Raw genomic sequence first — 23,033 nt, 5'->3', positions numbered from 1 at the left:
TCTAAACTCATGAATATTAGGAGCTGAATAAATCAGCCAAAAATGCCTTGTGGATTCTGAAGGGTATGGGTCAACCAGTTATCCTCGCGGTTCTAATCACATCTAGGATACTCATAACTAAAGGTTTATTGGGATTATAAATTTTCTATGGATCATTCTAATTGACTGAAAAGGTAGCTGGTCAGATTCACATGGGCTAATGTAATGAGGTGTTTGAATTACAGTGTTCAGAGGGGTGTACTGGTATAATGCACCTGGTTTCCAAAAGCTGTAACTTGATTGTCAGGTAATCATATATAGAAATATAGTTGTGCCTCTTGTATTTTAACTGGATACTGAAAATGTAGCAGGTGAAAATCTTCCCAAAGTATGTGTTCTGGTAAAATTTTAAAAACTACACTCTGTATTTTTATGTTTGTTGAGGGCTTCTTGTCTAAAGACACAGTAGAGACAGAGCTATAATTAGTCTAAATTTTCATACTACCAGGGAAAAGTTCTCCTCAGTATACTGTACAGCTTGGAAAGGAGAGGTATTAGAAGCAACTGAACTCATTGTTTTCAAGTAATAGCAGTTGTTACTGATACAGTTATCTACTGACCTAATTATTCTTCACAATAAATTCTAAACAGGTGCCTAAGCAATGGTTGTGCTAATAGGTTTGTTGTTGTATTTGTTTCTTATTTATTGCACATTGTTTTAGTCCTTACTGTTGCCAAGTACTTGGCTAAGTGCTTAGTGTGCAGATACAGGGATTTGTAAGACATGGGTCCGGTCCTTAGGGAACTCAGAGTCTCAGTCCAAACACATATAGACTAATACTCAGGAAAGAATTAATAATGCAGGACTTATCCAGAACTCACCACTCATAACTTCTATGTAAATGGCACTGTCAGGAGCAAGGCTCATGTGTGTATTTCTGATTGGTATGAATCAGCATTTTTTTTTTTTTTAACTTTATTTTTTGGGGAGACAGAGAGAGCACAAGCAGGGGGAGTGGCAGGCAGAGGGAGAGGGAGGTTCCCCGCTGAGCAAGGAGCCCGATGCAGGACTGGTTCCCCGCACCCTAGCAGACACTTAACCACCTGAGCCACCCAGGTGTCCTATAATCAGCATTTTATTTTATTTATTTATTTTTTAAGATTTTATTTATTTGTCTGAGAGAGAGAGCACAAGCAGGGGAAGCTGCAAGCAGAGGGAGAAGCAGGGAGCCTGCTGTGAGGCTCAATCCCAGGACCCTGAGATCATGACCTGAGCCAAAGGCAGGTGCTTAACTGACTGAGCCACCCAGGTGTCCCTGAATCAGCATTTTAAACAAAGATTTCAGGGGATGCAAAATATATTCTGGTGATAGATAAGTAAAATTCCTGAAGGCCTATTAAAATCTGTATACACATACTCAAAAAGGTAAATTTGTGGTATCACTCAGATAAAAACTGAAATGGCAAGGTTTTCAACAGCAAATAATGGCCACATCTGCAGGCCTTTGGTGGCCTTGGAGTGCACTTGCCTGCAGCCTCAGGGACTCATGTCCAGGGAATGAGTATCCCAGGGCAGTGAGAAATAATGTTAACTTTGTCACAGTAAATGCGATTCCAGACCTCAGTATTTATGAGAATGTTGTTCCAAAATTTTCTAATTGCCTTCTTCAGACTCAGCAATCCCAGAGGCTTTAAGAAAACAGAAGTTTAGTTTGGCATATATAATTTAGAAATTATTTTTAAAAAGAGGACTGAAAATAGCAAATATTTTCTATAAGTACCACGTAGTGTCTCCTGTAAGATAGTGAGTCACATGTGCGTTTCCAGGAATAAACAAGGAATAACCAGCCAAACAAGTTTTAAATGTATGTCTTCCAAAAGGCACTGTGACCTTCTGAAGATTAAATCAGCATTTAACTGCTAACTTTAATGGCTTGAATAATGCTATAAAACTCTTACAGTGGAGTCATTAACTAAAAAGAACAGAGGGTTGCATTTTTCTTGTAAGCATTCAGAAATATTTTGTCAATTGCTTATTTTCCTTTGCAGGTTGGGGAGAAGATCGGGTCTGAAATACTAAATTATATAGTATTGGAAATTAGTAGGCAATTTCAACCCACCTACAGATGCTTTCTGCAAACTACCCTTCTCTAACCTACTTGATACCTGGGAAGCAAAGATAACTATCCGTCTGAAACAGCAGCAGAGATAAAAATAAATCCCCAACACTGCCAAATTCCTTCGCAGATGATATGCCTGTACTCGGACTGCTTTCCCCTGCTGTTTTTGGTTTGGCTAGCCCACTGATTTTGCCAATAGTTGTGTTTAGTCAGTCTGCTCAAAGGTTGCTAACTAACAGCTACCTTTATACACTCAGCTCCGAATGTAATTAATACTAGAAAGAAGTTAGAATTACATCTCTTTGTAATGGCAGTTCTGTTTTAATTTTTTTAATATTACAGTGGTTGACATGTATAGATAACATTTCAGTATTTGCATTGAATCATAACTCTTTAACCATGTGTTAATTTACTAAGGTATCAAAACAGTAATGGCCTAATAAAATAAATGGCCTAATCTGAAAAAAAATATTTAACTTCAATATATATCCAAGATTATATTATATATAACATATTATAATTTCATATATCATATAATATATAACATATAATTTATATATATATATATATATATATATATATATATATATATATATATAAAGCTCATTCGGCCAGGAGTATGGGCTGACATTGTAGAAACTCATTTTATCTCAAATAATAATTGAATCATAGTTTGAAGCTATTGTAAGTTAACCAGTTGGTCTATTTTATGCTGCCATACACCTTTGCCCTCCTTTTCTTCTGGGTAAGAACTAGCAGTGGGGTTTCTAAAGAAAGAGAGCAATGAACTAAATTCACCATCCATTGTTTCACACCCTGACTAGGTAACATGACAGGCACCAGGGGACCGGGCCCCTCTCCTGCCCTGGAAGAGTGCAAAAGGACAGAGGGTGGGAGGAGGACTTTGCCTTTGTGTTTGTGGTACCTGCAGAAACTATCTCAAAGTACTTGCTGACCACACCTTCACAGAGATTCAGTATGGGCTACAAAGGACAAGCCTCCCAAAATATGATCACAAACAGGAACTGATGGTGTTCTGCTCTGTCCTTCACCACACTGCAGTCACTTTGGAAGGCAGCAGTTGGAACTCTGATTGAAATCCGAAGCAGCCACAAATGCCATAAATTGCCTTCTTAGCAGTGAGTTAGGCTTCCTGTCTACATTCAACAAGCATTTATGAATAGTCATTGTGTACCACACACCATGGTTGATACTGTATAGACAAAGGTAAATAGGACTTTGAAATGCCAGCTCTTGTTCCTAACTGACAGTATCTATTTGTCAATAAAATCTGCCACTGATGGTTTTGCCTTTTTGTTTCCCACCAAAAACTGAAACTTGAAAGATTGAGTCACCTGTGTTACAGAAATTGTCACTTTAATAGCACTCGCTTATTTAAGCTTGGAAAATAATATTTTACCATTTTATAATACCTTACCATGAGCATTACTTAAGTATCTTTTGACCTCTTAATATGTCAAGACGCTATTCTAGGCACATAAGATGAGCTTATAAAGAGCTTTATTAAAAAGAAAAGTCAAAATTTAAATAAGCAGGAAAAACAATTTAGCAGAATGTGTCCAAGCCCTAGATCTTATTTCAAACGATATTTTGAAGTTTTCCTTTTAACATTTAACATCTTTGGAATTGGAATGCATCTCATTATAAATGGCATCTTCGTACTGTGTCATAGTTGGTCAGCATTTTCTATCATGCAGTGGTACATAAAATCATAGCCTTAACAATTGCTAGCATCGTAGATTCAATGAATTATAGCAGTGCAGTGGAGGTATTTAGACAGTCTGTGTGTTCTGTGATAAGATTTTATCTGAATAAAATCTTTTCAGAAGTTTTCTTTCCTGACCCCACCCTTGACTAGCTTGCTTGGTTAGCTCCATATGTTAGATAATCTGGGGGGATTTACAGGGAAGGTATATTTTTATAACCATTCTTGAATTGTGATCTAACTGGAAGGAACAAAAGTATGAAATTATAATGTTCTCAAATTTGTTTTTAAGCTAAAACCTTCATTTATAAAAGTAACTTGTTTTGAAAACAAATTTAGAAGAGTTTTATGGGTTTAAAGGCTTCAAAAAGTCCACAGACATGCCTTAAGGCTAATGAATTTGCCCTTATCAGGCCAAGAATTCTCAAATCTCTCTACATGGTCTTATAATTTATACTGTATTTTGCATAAATGTACAGTTATCTACTCAATTATTTTGTTGATAGATTCCAGTTATTTTTCAATGATTACAGCTAAAATTAATTGAATATTTATTACATGCTAAGAACTCTGTACTAAGCACTTTACACATTCATTCTCATTTAATCCTCACAGGAATGCTGTGAAGCACATAACTCCCATTTTGTTCATATGTATACATACCATGACTCTGAATTTGGTTTTTGAAACTCACACAATCAGTGAGTAAAGGAGGCTACAATCCACTCTAGCATCTGATTTCAGAGCCTGTTCTCATCAGTACAGTGATCCCCACCTGCCTATAGTAAATGTTCAATAAGCATCTTACTTATTCTCACATTCATGTAAACATCTGTTGACTACCTCTCCAACTAGCAAGAGGAAGAGCAACAGTCAGGAAGGTCTCAGAGAAGTAATGTTTGAACTGGGCTTTGAAGTATTACCAAGAGTTGGCTGATCAAAAGAGGAAGAAAATGCTTTTCAGTCCCATAGTTCAGCATGAGCAAAGTGGTAAACAGGTTTGTCAAATGTTCCCACCTTATTAAGGAATTTGAATTTCACCTTGGAGATCAGTACTTATAAAATTTTCCTGGGAGTCTGTGATGAGGTCTGGAAAGCACGACTTTAAAATATTTTCCCCTAGGCTTTCTTATGATAGCTAGGTTCACTATAATTAAGAACATTATAAGAATATGCAGATGTATAGGTATGTGTACATTCTGTTCTCAGGAGAAGGTTCACAACTTTCATTATTTTCTGGGTGGTACCTACTGCAGTAGGTGCTTTCAAACATACTTAGAAATAATGCATGGTAAGAAAAAACATTTCACATTGTGACCCTTTACACTATAGGTATACACATTCACCCAGCTTAAAACAGAAATTTCACAGCACCGTATTGTTTCTTCATCAGTATAACCTGATATATTCTATTTCATTTTAAAGAATCCTGGTCATAATCCACTAAATTAATGTCATGACCTTCCAGTGGATAACAGTATGGTTTAAAAAAGCACTGCAGGAAATTATCATCTATTTAAAAAATTTTAGCCAGGGAGTCATGTGGTCAGATTTGCATTTTAACATTTAACATTTATCCAGTAGCTCCCCTAACTTAGTCATTCCTTTTATATTGGAAGGAAGGAAAGAAAGGAGTCAAGGATGGCTCCATATTTATGATGAGTATTTGGTTGGATGGTGGGGCTATTATACAAATCCGAGATAGATGAAAAAACACATTGAGGCAGGAGGCATGGGGTGTGTTTTGTTTGGGACATGCTATACATGAGATGCGTAGGTAATACTCCGTACCTCGTTCTGTAAAGATGGAGCTGTCCGGGAGGCTGTGGCGTCTGGGAGTTTGGAGCAAAGGGATTTTCAAGAAACAACTCCAAAGGACATTTCATAGGATTTAATTATACATGGAAGTTCAGTAGTAAGAAGGAAAAAAAAGTGTGTTTACAGATGGAATTCTGGTATAAATCTATATTTAAGGAGTTACTTTTTTTTCAACTGCTAAAATTACTGGTTGATTTATGAATACTTATGAGTGTTAGTACTTTTAATTATTAACATTTAGGGAATTTAAAGCTCCTTTTGCCAAATTTTGTTCACACTGATTTAGAATAATGGCACATAAAGCTAAACTGTGCATACTGATTCAGTGGAAGAATACTCAACAGTGAAAACTCAGGTGGGCAGAAGACTGCACATGGCTTCACACCGTTTTTTATAAAGTTGAATAATAAGCAAAATTAATATGTGGTAGGTATATACACATGTGATAAAATTATGGAAAACAAAAGGAATGATCATCACAGAAGTTGGAGTAGTTGTTATGTTTGGTAGAAGAAGGCAAGCATAAGGGATTGGAGTGGAGCACATGGTTAGATTATTGCTAATGTTCTATTTTTTAAGTTGGGCAGTGAGTTCATAGGTGTTCATTAAATCATCAAGCTTCATAACTCTCAAGCTGTATTTTGTAGAAATAAATATCACATAAAGATTGTTCTCATTATCATTAACTTTAAATATGATCTGTCATATCTTCATGGATTAAATGACAAAAGCCAGGACATATTTCAACAGATGCCAAAAAGGCATTTATAAAAATTCAGTATTAAATCTGAATAAAAACTTAAGGAAATAAGTAAGTAGGGAATAGAAGAATTCTTCCTTAGCATGTTAAAAAAAAAATCTCTATGAAACTAATAGCCAATTACATACTTAGTGATAAGACCATAGAAATATCTTTATTAATGTTAGCAATAAAGTACACATGCCCACTATCATCTCTGTAGTTTAACATTGTTCTGAGAATGCTCAGTAATGGAAAAGAAAATGAAATAAAAGCTATAGATAATAGATGAGTTTGCCAGTATCTGCAGATAATCCACGTACACCAAGTGAAAAACTTAAGGATTACTTTCAGTTAAGGTAGTCACTTCAGAAAGAACTTTTAAAATCACTGGCTTAATATTGGGTGGCTGGTGTGAAAAGACATTTCTTTCAAAATGAAAGCAAGAGCAGGATTTTTTTTTTTTTTTTTTTTTTTAAGATTTATTAGAGAGAGAGAGAGTGCAAGCCCGGGGAGGGGGAGAGGGAGAGAGAGAATCTCAAGCAGATCCCCGCCAAGTCCAGAGCCCCACACAGGACTTGAACTCACAATTGACCTGAGATCATGACCTGAGCCGAAATCAAGAGTCAGACATTTAACCAACTGAGCCACCCAGTTGCCCCAAAAAAGCAGGGTATTTGTTAACTGATGTTATTTTTATATATTTGTTAACCCAGTAGAAAACAAAAGTTGATAATGTAGGAGAGAGGGAAAGATTTGCTGGCGCAATGTCCCTGAGTAGGTTGGAGAAATGGTATCTCAGATATGAAATTGGATTTAGAGAGGAGCAAAGAAAGTTCATCTGTGGTAACTAGAAGAAGGCATGTATATGAGTGCAGATTTTGAAATTACTGTTGTTTGTTAGAAACCATTTCTTTAGCCATATTATCTTCAATCTAAAGTCAAAACACACAGGCCAAAGTCTTAAAATGTTAGAGCTTGGCAATGTGTTGGCATATGGAACATGCCCAATAAATGGTAAGTATAATTTTTTAAAAATCAGTGGCCTCCCTAAGCACCAGCAATTAGTGTTTCAGTGTAAAAATGATCTCATTTATGGTAGCAATGAAAAATTACCAAAATGAAATACTAAAAATTAAGTATAGGTCATGTTATTCTAGACCTGTCTAAAGAGCTATATTCCTTTCCTGGTGGGTATAAGAGAGTATGTAAGTGGTAAATGGCAAGACTGTCCATTTAGGTAAGAAACTTTTTAAGTTGTCATTTCATCTCCCTAATCAATCAATAGGTAATAAGACATCATATATACCATTATACTAATTTAAAAAAATTAAAAAATCCAGAAACACAAATATAAACCTACAAAGTAAATATGAAATGCTCTAAACCAAAATGTCATTGCTGGTAATCTCTATGAGATTTTTTTACATATATATTTGTTTGTCTCCATTTCCTAATTGTTCTATATACATAAATGTTTTGTGATGCCAAGTTTAAATATGTAAAGAATCTAGGAGAAAGGCTAAATATTAAAGGTTGAAAAGAAACAGGTTGACAGTGAAAATAGAGAAGGCAGGTCTTAAGAAGTTATCTAGAGCTGGACACCAGCTAAATATCTTGCTAGTCTACTACTTGATAGAGCTGCTTTGTCATCTATCAATGGAGAAAGAAAGTTTTCTCCCCATCTGTGATCTTTCTCCCCATTGGAAGGAAGGTTCAAGCAGAGTTACTGGTGTTAACAGGGATATGAGAGGAAAGGCCACTTTTCTTTCTGAGTTAACAGTTGACATTTTGGAGCAGTGCTATTGTGATGTGCCCTAGGAATGGGTCTTGTCTGGAAAGGACAAATTACGGGAATGAAAGTAGTAGTCAGCTAAATTTAAAAAGATAAAATTCTTAGGGATTTTTAGGTAATAAAACTCAGAATCCATAAAACTGATTAAGGATAACTAAGTTGGGCCCACAGTGTAAGGGTTGGTACTTAATTAGCCATAGAAAAGGGGCAATCTTTTTCTGTACTTAGACAGCTTAGTGTTTAATAATAATTCATTAAGTTATATTGGGGATGTCTTATTTTAGACTGAGAATATAAGGCACAGACATAGTTATGAATGTGGTAATACTCTACCAATCAATACCAAGAAATTCTTTGACTAATCTGAATGCTTTTTAGTCTTCCCTTATTCTAATTGTGCTAGTAATTCACTGAAGTCAGTCTTCACAGATTAGGAATGAGGGATGGTGCTTGAGTGTGTTGCATTTCTACTGAACAGTAAGATGATGCTGACTCTATTTCCACAGCTATTTAAAAGTCTTGTATTTGGCTAAAAAGAAGAACTTTGCCCTAGGGATGCTTGGTATTTTTTCTTTGTTTTTCTTTTTTTAGGATAGTGTTTAACTTTGAATAGTCTTATGTTTCACAATATCTGATTCTGTAAAAAAACCAAACAAAAAAAAAAAACTTTTTTTTTAAATATTTAAGGTGATTGAGTCATGAAAGGCCAATGTCATTGTGTAATCGTTTTTTAAAGCTGTCTATTGTTTTTTGATTGAAAAACTAATGAATGTACATTTTAGAATTGTATATAAGGTACAGATAAGGACAAAGATGAATAAATGTCTTAACAATGAAATGAAAACCAGCTAGTGTTGTTGGATTTCTCCTAGTCTTTTTTTTTTTTTTTTCATGTTCACACATACATTTTTAAAATTGTAGTCACAGTGTATTTACTGCTTTTTTATATCCTGCTTTTTCCACTTAACATATGAGCATTTTCCCATGTCATTAAATAGTAAAAGTTACTTCTAAATAGCTACCTAACATTTCATTTTATAGATAAACTAACATTTCTTTAGCAATCCTCCTATTACTTATATAGTTTCCATATAACAGTTATCCAAATATAGTCATTAATTGTCCATATATAAGTCTTTGCCCTTTCTTTGCTAACATATATTCCTTTACTTGAAGGCAGGTTTGATGGCTTTGCCAATAGCTCAAGCATACTGTCCTTAAAAATGAATCTTTTAGTCCTGTATTTCTTACAATTATAAATCAATTTATCTAAGAGACTTGACGGGTCCTCTTATTTACATTAGACCTGCTAAGTCTCTTAGAAATTAGAACTGCAGTTTCTAATTTAGCTCTTGTATATATCAGTAGTGTATCAATAGCTTTATACATGTTAAATAATTTTACTTCCTTTATAGTCCTGAAGAAAATTAGCACATGAATTTGACTTATGAAAATTGAATAGAACTAAATTTTATGAAATGGACCCCATCTCAGGAATGTATTTTCGGGGTGGGTGTTTGGAAAGAGATCCATAAAAATTAAAATCCTGTATAGGCTTTATTCATTTTTAGGGCTACCTATAGATTTGACACTAAAAATCCCCACAAACTTTAAAATACTGTTCACATTTATGAAGATTGTAAGTAACAAAGCACTTATGTTCATGAGAACTCTTAATTCTGTTTTCTTTGTTTCTTTGTTGTGCTATATAGCATGACTTCTGTTCTCACTCACATTTGGCAGCGGTTCCTCCTAGGGCTCTGAAGGCAGCATATTTTTTGTGGCTCGCGCACTTGGGAAGCAGTGTTTGCTCCCCTTCTACAGTAGCAGCTGGCATCTGTGATTGTTCAGCCTTCCGTAGACACTTGTTGTGGCCAATTTGTTCTTGGACCTAATTTCTCTGTACTTTGGGTTGGAAACATTTAGAAATATTGCTGGTCTTTTTGGTTGTTTGTTTTCCCAGATAGTTTCTTTGACTTCTATTTAAGCTAACACTGAAATTGGAAACCTTGAAGGTTTCTACTCTCTTCCTTTTGTAAATACCGAGGATTCAAAATAAGTGTTGTCAGTTGTTTTTTTTTTCCTCTCAGTATTGTCAGCTTTTGATGATCCACAGGACACTTATTATCTGTCCTTTGCCATTTGAAAACTACTTCAAAAATCAAATACCTCATTACGTATGTGTTTGAATCAAACAAGCTAAAATCAGAGTGGGATTTCCCCAGTAGTGTCTTTACATCACCAGAGCAAGCATTTTGGGGCACATACTACAGGCTAGACATTGTGCCAAGCACCTTTAGAAGGGTTATTTCTTTAAATTTCACAGGAGTCCTATTCAGTGAATAATACCATTATCCTCATGTTGCTGATGAGGAAACTAGGGATTAATAAGGTTAAGTTATTTGTCCACAGATGGTAGAATCCAGAGCCAAGTCGGAAACTGGGCAGTGTGCTCCAGAACTCATTATGTAGCACACTAGGTATCATCTGTTTGCACTGTTCCCTTTTCCTCTGTGTGTAAAAGAGTCACTTTTCTCAAACGATTGAGGAAACCCAGCTTAGAACTGGAAATACAAAGGGATCCAGTAATAAAGAAAACATTTTAAAAAGCAAAGAGAACAAAGAAGCAGAACACCATTTTTTATCTTTGGTATCCTCCAAATATTTGGCAGTAATTCTCATCAAAAAAAATGGCATTCATAAGAGTTTATATTTTGTACACTCTTTTGTAATTGTCATTTAAGATGTGACTAAAATTTATAGCCCACAGCTGTTCTACATCTTGTTGCTGTTTTTCTTTCCTTAGCATAGAGCCTTGGTTTTGTGTCTTGGGTCCCCAGAGCCTGGGGATTCTGTGATGTAACCACAGTGGCTGCCTCAGCAGTCCCAGTCCCTCATCATCCCTTTCTTCAACCAGAGCAATGCTGACTCTGTTTGTAATACATGGTGGGTTTCCCCATAAGATTTATTCTGAAAAAGATTTAGCTTTAAAAAAAAAAAAGTATGATTATTGTTGGTGTTGAAAAACAGAGAATTAAGAGCTGAATATACTTCCAAATCTATATGAAAATATTCCTCAGACTTTGATATTGTTTATGTTATTGAACTTAATGAACTTTCATGGTAACATTGATTGGTTTGGGATAAAACCATGTGTTCTGTGAAATCCAGGGCCTTGGCCACTTTTAGCAATTTATGTTGATCTTGAGGATTCACATCTGTTAAGTACCAGTCTCCGCTAGATTTACACAACTGTTGCTGATGGCCATGCATGAATTCTATTCTCACTCACATTTTGGCAGCCGTTCCTGCTTGCATTTGCAAAAAGTGCTTTCCTCAAGACTCCAGGAGAGCAAAAAGGGAAGAAGATTGGCAGTGAATTTGGAAATTGACATTTATCTTGAAGAATTTTTTTTTTCTTGTAGAATTCAAGTTTGGGCTTTGTTTCTGAGAAACAAATCTTTTTTTTTTTTTTTTTTTAACAAAATTCTGCTTTCTACTTGACCAAGAGAATTACTAAACTTAGAATTACTTAGTGTGGTCTCCCTAAGTTCTTTAAAATGCAAAACGGTCTTAAAGACACTCATATTTTCAAATGGAATTTGGTGAGGACAGAGTATTCTGTGAGTATTTTAATAAAGATGAAGATACTTTTTAAAAAGAAAAATGTATAATGTAAATTTAAGTTCCACAGATCTCGGCAGCCACTTGGCCTGGGTTTCAGGGCTAAACATAGCACAAGAGAGGTCAGAAATTTTCTCATCCTGACGTTTGTACCACACAGCATGCAGCTGTGTGGGACTTTTTTTTTTTTTTCCTCCTCCTTTCATTTTGTTATTTATTTTTGCCTGCTCCAGGGAGCCCTGGTTTTCCACAGACTCTTAAGTGATCTATTTCAGATACATCTCTAATTTTTTAGTCTCCCTGGCATAAGGCTTTATCTAAATGAATATAATCTAGTACCAAGTCAGAAGGATCCAAAAAATACTTATTAGGTATCTGTTCTGTTCCAGATACATACAGAAGTAAGACCATGGTCCTTGCCCCCAACTAACTGGTGGGGAAGAAGACACATAAGCAAGTACTTTAGCATGCAGTGTAGTAAAGGCAGCACTAAAGGTGAGCCCAAGGGGTTATGGAGACAGAAAAGGAGCTTTAAACTCACCTCACTGGAGAGGGAAAGGCTCCCTGAGAGAACAGCTCCTGAGCTGAGTCTTAAATAAAGGATAAGTTAGCACAAGCTAAGGCAAGAAGTGGGGAATCAAATACAAGGTGGAGAGTGAGGGCCAGGTCTGTTGGGAAGGAACCTCATATGTCCTATTAAGGAGCTTAGACTGGCTGGTAGATAAATGGTAGTAGAGTCATGAAGAAATAAATGATGTTTGGAAATGACATGGTCAGATTGGCATTTTATGAAACTAGTTTTGGCAGCCAAATGGTTAAAGAAGGAGCTTGAAAACAGACAAAAGTAGAGGCTGAAAGACAAGTTGTCCAAGCAAAAGGTGATATTGAGCCAAAGCAGAGGAGAGAGATGAGGACATATATCTGAGAGATCATTCAGGAAGTGAAAGCAGTATGACTTGTGATGATCTGGATGTTGAGGTGCATGGGGTGGTGTGAGAGAGGGAAGATTGAAGGTTGACTCCCCAGGCTGCCAGTAACCTCAGTAACTAGATAAATGGTGGTTTATTAACTGGGAGATAAACAATATGAGAGGGTGGGCAGATTTAGGGATAAGATAAAAATTTTTTTCTATATAAGCATTGATTCTATGGGATATATATAAATATTAGAAGAGACTGGTTAATAAAAGGAAAATGAAAAGCAGTTTTATAATGGGAGACTTTAGTTTTTGCTGCCAAAAAAAAGACTTCTGGATTAGCCCAGCCATGAAGTTTGAAAAAACTTAAGATTCTCTCACTTTTCTTCTAAAAGCTTCTTTGGCATTTCTCAATTTTGTAGTCATTTTTAAATCTAAATTTTCTATTCTGTTATGCTCCATAGTCTGTATACCTTTTCCTTGATACAGTATCTCTAGTACCTGCTGTTTGTATCTTTTCCCTGCCAATAACTGTCATCCCCCCTTTTTTCTTGGAAATACCCAGCTACCACCCAACTGTACCCAGCCACCTGGTCTCTGCTAAATTTTTAACCATGAAGCTACAAAATGAGTCATAACAAAACTCACTTTGAAGCCTCTTTTTAGCTGGTGAAACCAGCATTGGTCAATTGTATTTTAGTGCACCTGGATAGTATGAATTGGGTTATATTAAAGTACTTGTCATCATATCAAAGATACTATATATATATATATATATATATATATTTGTGTGTGTGTGTATAAATACATGAATATACATGTACATGTATATATGTATATGTGTACACACATATACACAGACACATGCACACTCACACTCTAAAATAATTCTAGTTTTCCAGGGAGAAACACCTTGGTCTCATCCTGATTTCTCTTTTTTTTATACCTAGGAATCTTGCTGTATCTATCTGCAAAATATATCCTGAATCCCTCCACTTCTCCCCATCTCCTGATAGTTCCTGGATTTCTATACATATGTGCCATAATGGCAAGGATCTTTGTAGTTTTTGTTCGTTATTGTGTCACAGAAATGTAAACACATTAGGCACTCAATTAATATGTTGTTGCTTACTTGTAACCAATTAAAATTAGTTTTGAAATGTTGCTATTGATGATGTTTTCCCCAAGATGGCCATAAATTTAAAAGAATACATTAGAGATGAGAATGCAATTCTCAGGAAAGATTTAAGATTGTATCCCACAGGGGCTTCTGGGTGGCTCAGTCGGTTAAGCATCTGCCTTCAGCTCAGGTCATGATTCCAGGGTTCTGGGATGAGTCCTGCATCGGGTTCCCTGCTCAGCTGGGAGCCTGCTTCTCCCTCATCCTCTGCCCCTCCCTCTGCGTGTGCTCTCTCACTCTTTCTCAAATAAATAAATAAAATCTTAAGGAAAAAAAAAAAGACTGTATCCCACAGAAGTAGTAGAACCAAAGAAGCTCAATACTGGTCTACTCTACCCTTTCATCAAGAACTTTTTAAGAAATTCTAATACTGGATCTAAAGCTATATGAAGAATAATTAAGGAAAGCTATTCTACTTTTTTTCTGTAATAACATCCTGATAAAGAGGAAGAATGCAGGAAATAAATGGCTTATTTTGTCCTGAATTATTCATATTAATTGTTACATGGCCTGAATTTTTTTAGATAACTGCCAGTATTTCTCTTTGTGCTAGATAAATTTAACATTTTGCACTACTCTCCTCAGTACAGTATCTATCATGTGGGTATTTCAGATGTTACCTAGTATGCGTGGGATCCTCTCTAACCCCTGCTATTCCTTGTCAGTAGGAATAGTTAGTTGTTACTGATGTCCCTAATACTTTTTCTATTGCTGGAGAAAGATACTCTCCCCTCTCTCCTCCCCAGGCATTGGTTTTCACATCTGGGTTGATCTGACAGGCTTTTTTTCCCTTCCCTAAGCCCATAATGTTAGGCCTAAAGTCATAACTGCTGCTCTGGTTTGAAAAATAGGACTTGTGGCTTTCAGGTTGAGGTTTCTATTTTCTGTTCTGATTCTAGATTATTCATTCTGCCCCTTAACTCTGGAACAGTACATGCAAATATATTTCTCTAGCTAAACTGAATTTTCTAGATTTTTAGGAAATCACAGAATCATTAAGAGTCTAGAAAGGGTTTGAGAACAACAGAGAATTCTAATGTTTAAATGTTTGTAGCAATTTTTTTATCCAAGCTAAGGCATATAGTTTATATATAGGAAAATAATAAACTTATTAGTAATAAAGTATTAAGAGACCAGCTATTCCCCTAAGATACTAGAGAAATGGAGGAGGTAGGTTCTGAGGTTTTATAAAATGGGAAACTATTATTCAGTATGAAAGGACCTATAGCAAAGAAAGTCATTATTTTAACCTGGCATTTCCCAAATTTATTTCAAGATAGAACCTTTTTCATGTAAGGAAACTTTTCAGCATACTTTGGAAATATTGGTGGGAAAAAAAACCAGATACTTTAGTTCTAGTCCTGGCTCAGGCATTAATCAACATTTTCATTCATTCAACAAACATGTATGGAGTGACTGTTTCGTGGCAGACACTGTTTGAGATGTGGGTGATATATTCAGGGAACAAACCAGACAGAAGCCTCTGTCCTTCCAAGGATTATATTCTGGTCAGGGGAGAAAGACAGTAAACATAATCTGTACATAGCACAGTCACTAAGTGTTTTAGACAAACATGGAGCAGGGTCAGGGGGTCAGGAGTACAGGCGTTGCAATTTTAAATAGTCATAATGTTGAGCAATCATCGAGTGTCTTCTGTTTTCCTAATCTATAAAATGAAGAAATTCAAGTAATTTGATCTTAAAGGGCCTGCCAGAACTATGGGTTTGCTTTAATCACCCAAGAGTTGTATCCAACTGTGTTACTGCTGGGCCATGAGCATCTTACTGAGCATTTATAATCATCAGGGTTGGATATTAAAATTCAAAGAAAAGTCTGTAAGTTTAAATCATTTGTTAATACCCACAAAGGAGCAAAGCATTAATTTTAAATAAATGCAAAAAAAAAAAAAAATGATGGTCCTCCTGTTTTCAATCTAGCATGTACCTCAATCCAATATTGAGTAGAAAGTACTTAAGGGTAAGAAACCTCTGCTGTAAAGGTACCAATGGCTTTTAAGCAGATGTCTGTATGAAAATTTACAGCAGTGTGCACATTGTGTTACTGCCCTACATCTTTATGTAAATCGGAGGTCTGTGACTTGATGTTGAAATGACCTTCTAGACAGTGTTCCATTGCTGTATGCCTGAGCTTGTATCTCAGAATAATTAGAAGTTTTGACTTAAACATCTTGGTATACAGTGTTTATGTTAATTATAAATGTCTGAAGGTTTCCTGAAACTTTTCTTTGTAGCTTTTTATCAGAGACAGACTGGTGTTTGGAAGGAGGGCTATGGATTGTGGTCCCAAGCCTTTGATTTTCAGCCCCCCATTTTTGGAATGAAAATTAAAATCTACTTTTCCAACTTCCCAGAACATGGTGGCATATATTTATATTCTTTGTCTTGAATAAGAAACTGTTGGGAATCATAGTCTTTGATACTTTTTTTAAAGTAATATTTCATTCTTAAGGCATTTAGCTAAAAATTTCAAGTAGACCATGTGTCCCTAAATATAATGGCATTCCACTGACTTGCAGGAGAAGCCTAAAATAATATAATTAAAATAGAGAAGTTCCTATTACACAAAGGGATGGTCTTCCAAGATTGTTTCTAAATCAGACCTCAGTATTTCTTTTCCTATGGTGGTAGCCCATTCCCCGGAAGCTGACCCTAGGGCTCCCAGTAACAGTCATTTCATAGTCATCCCCCACCCCTTCATATTCCATAAATTTAAAGTCCAGTTTATAAGAAAATGCTTTGTAACCATTCGGGAATAAAGGATGCCTACTGCTTCATTATCTAGACAAGCTGTGGAGTAGGCTCCTATATATCAGAAAGGGGAGTGATGAGTATCTCCAAGTTTCCCTGAAAGTCTAGTCTCTAAAATGGCTCTAGATTTGACAAGGTCTTGAATCCCACTTTAGCTGTGGCCTTCAACAGTCCCAGAGGCTCTGGTCCACTCAGAGTTCCCTGTAGTTTAGTTCTGAAGTTCCCACTCATCCACCCCCACCTGCCCTAATTGTCATACACAACCTGCTCTTTTCATTAGGACTCTTGCTTTACTGCCCATGGTGGCCAAACTGTTATGCAGATTTACCAGCTATGAACATAAGAGCTCCTTCCTACATCCTTTTCATTCTTAAGAGCATAGTTATTGATACAAATAAAATTTGTATCTAATTTATACTGCCTTCAGAAAATGAGATATACTAAATCTATAGACAGTGTAATTTAAGCTTTTGAGATTTTAAAGATGTAAAAGTTGCCTGGCAACACCTTGCTCTCAGCTCTTTTACAGGAAAATCCTGAGATTAAGTCAGGCTGTACCATCTGCATCGCTGCTGCTCTGAAAACCACTGAGGAAAGGTGACATAGAAACTCAGAACTCTGTTTTGTCATCATTCCTTAACTTCCAGCCCCACCCCAGCTCCATAGCTGGACAAAACACTATGATATACATCAAGATTCACCTTTGGGTCCCAAAATGAGTGTGATTCACTCTGAGGCCTGCTCCTGCCCCCATCTGCACAGTGCTCACTTATACACACATTCACAGAGTGGAACAGAGGTTAGGAGAGATTGTTGAGAAGTCCTGCTCGCATTCTCCATCATGCTCCCTTTCTTCCAAAGACTTGAGGACAAAGCTTGTTTGTTGCTGGTAGTTAGCAGCCTGAGAACCTTACCTGCATGTGAGGTATATATAAGAATGGGGGGGGGGGAGCGCCTGGGTGCTTTGTCCTTTGCCTGCCACTACCCCTGCTTGTGCTCGCTCTCCCTCCCTCTCTCTCTCTGAAAAAAAAACAATCTTTAAAAAAAAAAAAAAAAAGAGGGGGAATAGTAAGGACTACAAATAGTCTCCAGATACGTTTTACTTTGTTTTGTTTTTCTTTTAAGTTGAAAACTATACAAGTCTCTTCTAATTGTTACTGCAGGTGGGGGTTTTGGAACTCACAGGGGAACTGAATTCTCGGAGACCATCACTACAAAGGTTTACTTTCTTTATCCTGAACCAATCCTTTCTCATTTTGAGAGTTCTTAATTCTTTGAGAATTATTATCTCTTTCTAAGAGCTATTTTTTAATTGATATCTAAAGTAGGCATTCCAAAAGAAGTACTTTTTTTATAACTCCCATTAAGACTTTTGCTTGTTTGCTGATTTCATGATGTTTAGAAGTTTCAGAAATTCATTTGCAGTAGGTACTTAAATCTTCATTCTATGACTAAAATACACTTTAAATATGCTTCAGGTACACTTATTTGCCTTTCATTGTTTTCTGATCAGAAGTTTTAAACATGGAATCGTGTTGCAAATAAGTTAAAATGGTTCCTTCCATTTGATACTAATTGGGAACTTTTATTTTTTTAAGATACTATTTTTCCTTCTACTTTATTAATATTCAAAAGTCACTGAAGTCAGAATTCCGACTTCTAAGAGACTGACCTGCCTCTATTTGTAATCCATAATTTCTCAACCTTGGCCCTACTGACATTTTAGAATGTCATGGTAATTCTTCATTGTGGGGGCTATCCTGTGCATTATAGGGTGTTGGACAATATCTCTCGCCTCCAGGATGTGCCCGTAGCACCCACCCAGATCAAACGTCCCCAGGGGCAGAATTGCCCCTTGTTGAGAGCAGCTGTTCTGATCTATGTGTAACACATGCTTCCAAACACTTCAGTGGGGATATAGCATGGGTTGTATGTGCTTTTCTTTTTAACTTTATTTCTTTTTAATCTGATTCTTTCCTATTTGGTTTGTGATACTTTTTTAAAAGACCGTAGATTTGTTTTTTGTTGTTGTTGTCTGTTTCTTTTCTATTCAAGACACTTTTAAAGAAGGAGAATATTAAAACCTTCTTTGTCCACCACCAGGCCATACCCTATTATTTTGAGGAGCGTGCACAGTAATTCATACCAGATATTTTTGTTGTTGAATCTTCCAGGTTTATACAAGACACGGTGTGTACATGTTTAAATTTTTTTTAATGTATAGGAAGATAATTCTTCACCTTAAAAAGTATAAGCGTTACTTCAGAACAATCAGTTCAGAGGCTGAGAAAGGAAAAATCTACATTTAATTATTACAAAGGTTTGATAAGAGCTTTCATGAAATGCTGTTTATTATATGTCTGAGCTTAAGAACTCCTGTAATTAAGTTACAAGTTTTTAGTGAAAGAATACTGAACATTTATAGAATTTGAATAAAAAGTCTAGCCACTCTTGAAAAATATAGAAAAAACTCTATGATTCTACTTTTTAAAAATGCAATTTAGAATCTCCCCAAAGGGACAGTCTTCCATATTTTGCTGGGTGAAGTGCTTCTGCATTTCCAGACCTGAGCTGCACAGGAATGAAGACCTTAGACCTCAAGAGAAACCAGAGCCCAGCCTGCAGATGAGCCTGCAACCACTGTGAAAATGTCCCCACCCAGGCTCTGCAGATCTGTGTGAGGGTTAAGGGCAGAAGGAAAATGGAAATGAGTTAGAGCGGGAGAAAGGATTCCATTTAGGTGTTCACACGTTCTTTACCTGTCCACTTTCTCTCATAGGCCTTTAAGGAGGCTTTAACTACAGGGCACATTCCTTCTCTATCAGCAGAATCCTCCTATTCTTTAAAATATAAAAGCAGACAGATGTCAGTTGAGTGCTGTTACACTCAGTGCCTGAGGATGGACTTTTTGTTCCCTTGTATCTCAACACAGCATTCCTTTGGCTCCTGCTCTCCCATACCTCTGTAGAATTAAGAAGTAAAACATAGCATTGTTTCACCAGTGTGTGTGTGCTAACTAGGCATTCACTTTGCACACCCAGTAATACAGCCTAATGAGTCCTTCCAGAGTAAATTAAGACTTGCTCACAAAGTTCCAGCACTTTAGAACTAGGGGAAAATCTGAGAAATAAAATAACTTTAGGGACCAAAAAAGGTATAATTTATAAAGTAGATAATAAATGTAGAAACTTATCACCCTAGCAATTGGAACTAATTTAAAAGAAGGAGTCAAAGTTTAAATTTCAAGGATGACGGAGGCTCTATGGAGTATATTATGTAATACTCAACATCTTTGGTGAAATTTGCCCTCTCAAGCTTGACATGAGTTTTCTGAATCTCCTCTGAAAAGATGTTTTTCTTTGACTTATTTCTACCAGTTGTTCATTCATTCCCTCAACAAACATTTATTGCATGTCTACTATGCACTAGACATTGCAAATTATCTCACTTCTTACTTTATGTTTTTGTTTTGGTGGGGTGGCAGGGGGCTGTGGAATTGGTAGCTTGGTAGCTTCAAACAAATTCTTTTCCTTAGGTCAAAAGTTAGGTGTCTTTTAGAGTGAGCAAGTCACAGTCGCTTGCAGGGTGTCCTGCCTGGCCAAGCAGAAGTTATACATGCTTATGCTTACTAGCACCTTCATGAATATCTGTCTGGCAACCAGTTAGTTCTGAATCTTCATCTTACCATAATGAAAAGGGCAGATTTGGGGGGGAAAGAATGAGAACTGGAGAACATCCCCCACCCCCGCCACCTCTCCACCCCCCCTGCTCCCTACTCATCTCCTCAATTGCTAAGACTCTGTGTATTTGGAGGCTGGAAAGCAGGAAGTCATATTTTTTATTCTTGCCAATGAATCCTTTTCATAATTATCACCTAACATCATGGTAGCCCCTGCAAACCCAAGGGAAGAAAGGTATTAGGAGCTGGAAAGGATGGAGCCATTGAAAGACAGAAGTTTTCAGTTCATTTGTTCACAAATGTTTACTGAGGTCCTACTATGTACCAGAAAATGTGCCAGAAAATGTGCTCAGTGATCTAGAGCAACCCCATCCTTTCACTTTTGGGGCTTCCCATCTAATAGAGAAACTAGACCTTGAGTAAGAGCATAAAAAACATTTGCCTTTTCCACAGTGTTATTTGGGGCTCGGCCTTGGAGTCCGCAGAATCCTCTCTCCGGGCTCCTGACCCTATTCTGTAAACATGAGGGTAAGAGAATCTTAAGGCAGGGAGAAATACCCCTCTGCATTTTGGTGTGAATGTAACTGTGGTATTGACCTTATGCTGCTAGTTATTCTTCAAAAATATTACTCAAAGAAGGAAGAATTAAAATGAAATGTGCATATAATAAGAGAGTAAAGATTGGGATATAAACTCTGTCCCAGAGATCATTTAAATATCTAGAAGCTATTCAGCAAGGGGCAGCATGCCAGCCAAAGACAACCTTGTAGCTCAAAAGAGGAAAAGCTTTTTACTTTTTAGCAAATTCACTAATAACTTTTTCATGTGAACTATAATCATTTGCTAGTTTGAAACAAAGAGGTTTTCTCTTTATAAACTATTGATCAGAAGTGATTATTGACACTTAAGGGTAGAAAATGGAAATAAGAGTGGTGTGATTTTTAGGCATACTTGCTTGAGTCCTTCAATGATTTGGTAATTTAAATGCTGTAAATTTAAATGCTCAAGAGGACTTACATATAAAATGAATGTCACTTGAAAAACAGTTAAGTCAGTCATCAGATCATTGTTTGTCAAATTTATAATTTGAGATGTTTCTCTCTTTTCCCTCCCTTTAGCTTGTCAAAATTCCTAAAAATGATCCCCCCAATGAAGCGCACACCTTTAACTTCTATTTGTCAAATGTGGGTAAAGACAACCCTCAGGGCAGCTTTGACTGCATCCAGCAAACATTCTCCAGGTAAGTATGTTTGAAGATATGCTGAAGGGAGAATAATTTTTCTTTGAGAGTTTTTTGTTTTTACTTAAACAATAAAATATATAGTAGTCATTCCATAAATGTTTATTCAATTGAATTATAGAGCTCTTTTATTAAGAAATACTGAGTACCTACTATGTGCCAACAGTTATATTTGTCACTGTGGGATACAATCATAAAAATTTTAAGGTTCTTGCCCTCAGGAATTTTTAAGGTATAGATTTTTTATCTATAAAACGGGTTTTTTTTTTTTTAATTAAAGACAAATTTAAGAATTTTTTTTAAGTTTTTATTCACTGTATTTAAATAAGAGTGCCTTATTGTATACTCAAGGTTCACACTCCAGAGTAAAGGAGTAAAAAAAATATGTATATTTTGTATATCCCTTTCTTTCTTCCCTGTGCAAGCCTTGTTTTAAGATTTTCAGAAATTTTTATGCTGCAGCATAATGGAAACTAGAAATTAATCCCAATAGAGCAGTCACCGCTAATTTTAAAGGAAAAAAAAAAAGAGGGAGGAAGACAAGAATACACACCCACATCCCAGGGTACCATGGAACCCTTATCTCACTTAGGTCCTCTGTAAACAATAAGCTACTTGTTTGACTTGTCTTTGCTCTGGTTGTTTCTGATTAAAGAATGGGCCCCTTGAGTAGGGGGAGTTTGTTCTGCCCATGGATAAAGACAAGGCCTTAGAACCCCCAACATCCCGAGAACATTGAAATTGGCCCAAACTGTCTCAGGCTATCCATTCCTATCTCTCATCTGTGCAGTACTTGAAACTGTGTAAGCATTTGCTGTATGTGGGAGAAAGGAAAGGAAAGCTATATTGCAAGGGAGCATGGAAGGTAGAGATACCAAATAAGACACTTCACTGAGAGTTCTGAATTTCTACTCCCATTTAGGGTGACTAAATAACTTTCTGTTCTATCTTAATATGCCATTTTCCTGAGTAAATGTTAATTTTGCTCTTTAAAAGTTGCCCACTCCCAAACTTACATTTTTTAGTATAAATTGTGTATGTTGTAGATTATATAGACATTTCTGTACTATCCACTGTGATAGCTACTGGCCATATGTGGCTATTTACATTTCAATTGATAAAAATGAAATAAAATTTAAAATTTAGTTCTTCACTCACATTTACCACGTATTATGTATGGGCTCAATAGCCACATGGCTAGTGGCTATCATAATGGACAGTACAGATACAAAACATTTTCACAATTGCAGAAAGTACTATAGGACAGCACTGCAGAAGATTACAGAAGCATCAAGTATGAGGGTCTTTAGTGATTGTATAGTTCAACCCCTTCATTGCACAGATGACGTATTTATAGTTACACAGCTGGTTAGTTGGTGACAAGGCTGAATAAAATCTGGGTCCTCCTAACTCCCAGACCAGTGTTCCTTACACACCAAAGGGCACACC

The 23,033-nt window shown here is 36.3% G+C and overlaps 1 protein-coding gene across 1 annotated transcript in view; it reads left to right on the top strand.

Annotated features, from left to right (window-relative positions):
- Positions 1-23,033, top strand: part of ELL2 (elongation factor for RNA polymerase II 2) — a 68,643-nt gene that overhangs the window by 19,953 nt on the left and 25,657 nt on the right. Inside the window, exon 3 of the mRNA XM_021701703.2 lies at positions 21,463-21,584. Coding sequence (XP_021557378.1) covers positions 21,463-21,584 — 122 coding nt within the window. The remainder of the gene's footprint in view (positions 1-21,462; positions 21,585-23,033) is intronic.

The sequence above is a fragment of the Neomonachus schauinslandi genome, chromosome 7, assembly GCF_002201575.2.
Source record: "Neomonachus schauinslandi chromosome 7, ASM220157v2, whole genome shotgun sequence".
In the NCBI taxonomy this organism is placed as follows: Eukaryota; Metazoa; Chordata; class Mammalia; order Carnivora; family Phocidae; genus Neomonachus; species Neomonachus schauinslandi.
Note: the sequence above shows the minus strand (reverse complement) of the source record. Positions and strands in the feature narration are given on the sequence as shown.